Below are 7,000 nucleotides of genomic sequence, written 5' to 3'. Positions count from 1 at the left end.
CACTTGTTGGGAAAGATAGTAGAAAACAAAACAAAAACTTCGCACCTACGATCACCAAGATCAATATGAAGATGCATAAGGGTTGGGATCAACGATTGTTACCAACTCCAGAGTGCAATGGAAGAAGAAGAGTCGGTGTAGATCATGCTCAAAGTCCCTTGTACGACGATGATGATCCCGCGAACCGCCTTCGAACAGAAGACCAAAAGCAAGACATCTCTACTTGGTTGCAAGCGTACTTTCTTCACGATCCGGCAGCGCTCCTCCGTCCAGAGCTAATCGTCGCCGAATAATTAGAGGGAGGAGATTAGTACCACACTGGGCTTCTAATTATGAGGATTAGAGGTGGATAGGGCTAGCTCTAATTAGTCTAGGACCAACTAGAACTAGAACTAGATCAACTAGAAGAGGCACCCAAAAACTTATCAAAAGGGTGGGAAACCTCTAGTATATATAGGTTTATTAGGGAGGAGAGGGCAGCCACCAAGGGAGGAAAGTCCTCCCTTGGTGTGCCGGCCTAGGGAGGAAGTCCAACTCCCACCCATGGTAGGATCCCCCCCCCCAAGGAAAGGGGGCCCACCTCCACTTGGGCATTTATGGCCCAAGTCTCCTTCCCCTTCTTGGCCTTTTAAGGCCCATTGATATTTAATTAATATATACAATATTTTAAAAAAAATCAGAGCATTATATATATAATTTAACATCCCTGGAAACATTTTCCACCTAACAAACAACAACAACAAAGCCTTTAGTCCCAAACAAGTTGGGGTAGGCTAGAGGTGAAACCCATAAGATCTCGTGACCAACTCATGGCTCTGGCAAATGGATCACAAGCTTCCACGCACCCCTGTCCATAGCTAGTTCTCTGGTGATACTCCAATCCTTCAGGTCTCTCTTAACGGACTCCTCCCGAAACATTTTTTACCTATATATAATTAATCGATAATACTCGATATTACCCGAAACCCCTCCGGTGACCCCAAAATGCTTCCGGTACCTGTCGGAACTATTCTGGATATTAATGAAACTATTTCAAAAATATATTCTCATCATCCGTTTTCCACTAACTCTCAATATTTCATGATTACCTTAAGTTTGTGACCCCGTAGGTTCGGTAAAACATAGACATGAACGAAACCCCTTCGTCCAATGACCGATAGCGGAACCGTGGACATCCATATCGGTCCCTATGATTACATGAATGATATTCGAGTGAAACTTTGGTTATCAGGTGATGTTCCCTTTGCTTCACAATACTTTACAAAACCCGGTGTGCATCGGTATCCTCTTAGGTCATCACCATGCCCACTATACCGTTGCTCCCGTTACCGGTTTTGTTCTTCTTTCTTGTTGACGTGTTCTGGCATCCCTGTGACGTAGTCACCTGTGTCTAGCCAGACGATGATGGATGCCGTCACACCGAGAGGGCCCTAACAATATCTCTCCATCATCGTAGGAGCAAATCCCACTCTCGAGCTGTTTGTTCACTTGTCAAACTTTCGGGTGAACCTGAAAGTTGTCATTATGATCACCTTGTTACAAATGATGTTTGAGCAACCCCAAAGTCCACCGTATGGTAAGAAGTAACCGAGACACTCTCATGGCCTGAGGAACTAAAGTACACATGCTAACACTTCATGTTACAACATATGATTTCAGACGATATGATCACAAAGTATAACATACAGGATTGGGTCGATTCAATATGATCGCTCTTCTAAATTCATACCCTCAATGTTGTTTTTAGGACTATTGTTGCACCTAATGATATCCTAATATTCATAAAACTTGATCACCAACAACACTTGAGCCGGTCCTAGAGGCTGGGCCGGGAACCTATTGTTTGACCGTTTATCATTCCACATGTGCATATGAGTTTTCCACTGAATTGCATATACCAGGATCATAACAGTTATAGCATGAAATATAAACTCTTAAAAATGAATAATGGAAATATAATAATACAATATTATTGCCTCTAGGGGTATTTCCAACACTATCCCTGCATCTCTATTTATATGTTGAGCCATGGGGTCATTTCTTGGTCTTGGAGAAAGAGCCTCCTCAAAGTCGGTTTGGCACGCAAGGCAGAGTCCTTCTCGGACTCCAGGACTAGATTCCAGGGTCCACGGCGTCTGGCCTAGACGCCAGGTTCCTCGGCGTCTAGCCCAGACACCAAGGTCCCTGGCGTCTGGCCCCTGGCCTCCACAAAACTTCCTTTTGCACCTTCCTAAAGCCCCGTGGGCTTTACCCCTTGGCCCAAATAAAGTGGCCTCGCACCAGAACATTTCGGGAAACATCTGAAACCCCTTCTAGTGAATTCTGAAACCCTTACGGAGACCAAGCACTATTATCCTATATATCAATATCTACCTCCAGACCATTCCAGAGCTCCTCGTCATATTCTTGATCTCATCTGGGACTCCGAACAACATTCGGTCACCAATATACAGAACTCATATAATACTATATGGTCAACGAATGTTAAGCGTGAGGACCCTACGGGTTCGAGAATGATGTAGACATGACCGAGACGCTTCTCCGATCAATAACCAATAAACAGGACCTAGATGCCCATATTGGTTCCTACATATTCCATGAAGATCTTTATCGGTCGAACATTTATGACAACATACATAGTTCCCTTTGTCCGTCGGTATGTTATTTGCCTGAGATTCGATCGTCGATACCTTCATACATAGTTCAATCTCGTTAACGGTAAGTATCTTTACTCGTTCCTTAATACATCATCCCGTAACTAACTCCTTAGTCACTTTGCTTGCAAGCTTCTTGCGATGTTGTATTACCGAGAGGGCCCAGAGATACATCTCCGTCATACAGAGTGACAAATCCCAATCTTGATTCACGCCAACTCAACAGACACCTTCGGAGATACATGTAGATTATCTTTATGACCACCCAGTTATGTTGTGACTTTGATAGCACACAAGGTATTCCTCCGGTATCTGGGAGTTTCATGATCTCATGCTTGAAGGAATGTGTATTTGACATTAAGAAAGCAGTAGCAATTAACTGAACGATCATATGCTAAACTAACGGATGGGTCTTGTTCATCACATCATTCTCCCAATGATGTGATCCTATTATCAAGTGACAGCACATGTGTATGGTTAGGAAACCTTAACCATCTTTTGATCAATGAGCTAATCTAGTAGAGGCTTACTAGGGACACAATGTTTGTTTATGTATCCACATATGTATTTAAGTTTCCGCTCTTGTTTCTCCCACCAACGGCAGCGGGCACTGGTGGCTCACTGACGTGCAGGACCCTTAGGATGATGAGGCCAAGTTTGTCTTCCTGTCCGACCTCCACGAGGTGCGTGAACCGCGCATCGGACCCTGGCTCCTTGGCGGCGACTTCAACATGATCACTTCGGCTGCTGACAGAAACACCCCGAATCTGAATCATTGCGTCATGAGTCGATTCCGGCGTTTCATAGCTGACGAGGAGCTCTGAGACATGTACCTACACGGGCGCCGCTACACTTGGTTCCGTGAGCGTGACATGCCAACCCTCGTGCGAAATGATAGGATCATGTGCACGTCCGGATGGGAGCTTGCCCACCCGCATTGCCTTCTGCACTGTCTCTCCTCCGTGGCATCCGACCACTGCCCGTTGGTCATGGATTGTGCTGCTCACCCCGCAGGGGTGCGCAGATTTCACTTCGAGTGCTTCTGGCTGAAGCTTGATGGCTTCCATGACACGGTCTCGGAAGCTAGGAACTCGATTCCCTCGGAGGCGGATCCCTTCCGGCGTATGGTGGCCCGCCTCAAGGCCACCGCGCGGCACCACCGACGATGGAGTGCGTGCACGATCGGCGGTGTCTCTCTGCAGCTGCAAGTCGTGCGGGAGTTGATTGTCCGCCTTGATGCCGCGCAGGACCTCTGCCCGTTATCCCAAATCGAGGTGTGGCTCAGGCGCAAGCTCAAAAGCACCTACCTGGGGTTGGCTTCCCTTGAACACTCCATCACTCGTCAGCGATCGCGCCTATCCAGGCTCCGCGACTCCCCGCTCTCCTACCTCGGCGTGCATGCCTCATGCCGAAAACAACATAACCTCATCTCCTCCCTCCATGTGGGCGACCATTCCGTCTCCGAGCATGCTAACATGGCTGAGGCCGCCTACAACCACTTTGCCAACATCCTTGGCTCCTTTGAAGAGTGCGCCTTCTCCCTGAACCAGTCCCTTCTGTGCATGGGATCATTTGACCTATCCGACTTGGACACACCTTTCACAGAGGACGAGATTTGGAGGGCCATCAAATGCCTACCAACTAGAAAGGCTCCCGGCCCGGATGGATTCACAATCGAATTCCTCCGTGCTTGTTGGGATATCATGAAGCACGACATATGCGAGGCATTCGACAAGCTATACACCGCCAATGGGCGAGGTTTTCAGAAGCTCAATGAAGCGCTCCTCACTCTCCTGCCCAAGCGCCCGGACGCCGCTGCCTTATCGGACTACCGCCCATTAGCCTCATCCACCTCATTGCAAAGCTCTTTTCAAAGGTGTTGTCTCTGCGGCTTGCACCTCGCCTCGGGGCCATGGTCTCGACCAATCAGAGAGCCTTCATCATCGGACGGTGCATCCACAAGAACGTTCTGCTCGTCCAGCAGACGGTGTTTCTCCTCCATAACCTCAAGGTGCCCCGTGTGCTTCTAAAGCTTGACATCGTGCGGTCCTTCGACAGCATCTCCTGGCCCTTCCTTCTCGCAACCCTGCAGCACCTTGGTTTTGGCCAACGTTGGCGCGTCTGGATATCTATCCTTCTATCCACCGCCTCCACCCGGGTATTGATCAACAGCCACCCCCCCATTGGCCACACCCGCAGCCACCGCCAAGGCGACCCAGTTTCTCCGATGCTCTTCACTATCGTCATCGACGTCCTCAACTCCATGCTAGCCCGTGTTGTCGAGCTTGGCCTCATCCAGCGGCTGACTACGAGACACGCAACCTATAGCATCTCTCTTTATACCGACGATGTCGTCATCTTCTGTCGCCCAGATCACCATGATATCTTTGTTGTCCGCGAGCTTCTGCGTGTCTTTGGGGTGGCCTCCAGGCTCCGCACTAACTTCAACAAGTGCTTGTCTACGCCCACCTAGTGCAATGACGAGGACATAGCGACCATTGCTTCAGAGATGCAATGACCGGTGAAGCAATTCCCTATTCAATACTTGGGACTTCCTCTGTCCATCCGCAAGCCTTCTACCACGAGCATGTTGGGGAACATAGTAATTTAAAAAAAATTCCTACACACACGCAAGATCATGGTGATGCATAGCAACGAGAGGGGAGAGTGTCGTCCACGTACCCTCGTAGACCGTTAAGTGGAAGCATTATAACAACATGCTTGATGTAGTCGTACGTCTTCACGATCGACCAATCCTCGCATCGAACGTATGGCACCTTCGCGTTCAGCACACGTTCAGCTCGGTGACGTCCCGCGAACTCACGATCTAGTAGAGCTCGAGGAAGAGTTTCGTCAACACGATGGCGTGGTGACGATGTTGATGAAGCTACCGACGCAGGGCTTCGCCTAAGCACCGCTATGATATAACAGAGGTGGATTATGGTGGAGGGGGGCACCGCACACAGCTAAGAGATCAACAGATCAATGGTTGTGTCTTTGGGGTGCCCCTTTACCCCCGTATATAAAGGGGGGAGGAGGAGAGGGCCGGCCAAGGGAGAGGCACGCCCAAGGGGGGGGGGGCAATCCTACTCCAAGTAGGTTCCCCCCCCCCTTTCCTATTCCAAGAAGGAGAAGGGGGAAGGAGGAGGTGGAGAGAAGGAAGGAGAGGGGGGCCGCCGCCCCTTCCCCTTGTCCAATTCGGATTGGGGCAAGGGGGCCGCACGCCACCTCCAGGCTGCCCTCTCTCTTCTCCACTCAAGCCCATAAGGCCCAATAGCTTCCGAGGGGTTCCGGTAACCCCCGGTACTCCGGTATATGTCTGAAACCTCCCGGAACCCTTCGATGTCCGAACATAGTCATCCAATATATCGATCTTTATGTCTTGACCATTTCGAGACTCCTCGTCATGTCCGTGATCATATCCGGGACTCTTGTCGTTGTATTAGAGTAGGGGTACCCTAGTATCTCGAACTTGTGCACGGGCAGTCGCAGCATCCCGCGGCAAGGCTTGCCGGGTGACCGCCAAGGTCCTCCGTGGTTCCTTTGGAGCCATTCAAGGACAAAGTATCCAAGCCAAGGAGACAAGACCCCGGCAAGAGGAGCTTGCCGGGAAGGCCAACCAAGGCATGTCAAGGAACTTGCCGCGATGCGCCACGCGTCCCGGCAAGGCCCGGTGAGCGACAAGATCCCGGACGCGACAAGACAACGACCGCGGCAAGGCACTTGCTGCGGCAAGCCACCACTCTGTGTCCGCGCTCCAGCACATCCACCAACGTGTCGCTCTGGGACCCTTCCAGGCGTACGTGGCGGGAGGCTGTGCAGCCAGCGGTGCGTGGTGGCAAGCGGCACTGACAAGATTGCCATCATGGCGAGCGGTGGCGTCCCTGACGGTCCCTTTTGCACTATTTAGGTGACGCAGACGGGCATTTAATGCCCTGGTCCCCTGCCGTCAGGGTTAGGTATGATATACTGTAGCAGGTAGCTGTACCAACCGCAACACCTTTCCATTTTTACCCTTGTCTACGTTGCCACCTGCCGGTGACCCCTTGAGCATATAAAAGGAGGCCCATGCGCAACGTAGAAGGGGGAGGAAGAGAACACTCACGCTCGGTCTCGTTAGCTGCTGGGGTGTACTGTAGCACTCGGCGCTCCCGAGCAAGAACTCAATACAAACCACAAAGCAGGAGTAGGGTTTTACGCATCCGTGCAGCCCGAACCTGGGTAAACTGCTCGTGTGCTTCGCCTCGATCCGCTCTTCGTGCGACCCTCGCCCCCGCCGAACCGAAAGGGACTCGGTCCGCCGGTCCCATAGGTGCTCGTGGATTAGTCCCCCGACATCTTTGGCG

The 7,000-nt window shown here is 50.7% G+C and overlaps 1 protein-coding gene across 1 annotated transcript; it reads left to right on the top strand.

The window, feature by feature from the left end:
- The first annotated feature begins 3,481 nt into the window (after positions 1-3,481).
- On the top strand, positions 3,482-4,684 carry LOC147991008 (uncharacterized). The gene has a single exon (XM_087538487.1). It carries the CDS (start codon positions 3,482-3,484, stop codon positions 4,682-4,684), a length of 1,203 nt encoding a protein of 400 aa, XP_087394613.1.
- The last annotated feature ends 2,316 nt before the right edge of the window (positions 4,685-7,000 follow it).

The sequence above is a fragment of the Triticum urartu genome, chromosome 1A (assembly GCF_056163025.1).
Source record: "Triticum urartu cultivar PI428250 chromosome 1A, HENAU_Tu73, whole genome shotgun sequence".
In the NCBI taxonomy this organism is placed as follows: domain Eukaryota; kingdom Viridiplantae; phylum Streptophyta; class Magnoliopsida; order Poales; family Poaceae; genus Triticum; species Triticum urartu.
This window is presented reverse-complemented; position numbering and strand designations above follow the sequence as displayed.

Bases quoted from the DNA above. Each gene is read 5' to 3' on its own strand.
- LOC147991008 (XM_087538487.1), top strand. From the start codon at position 3,482: ATGTACCTACACGGGCGCCGCTACACTTGGTTCCGTGAGCGTGACATG.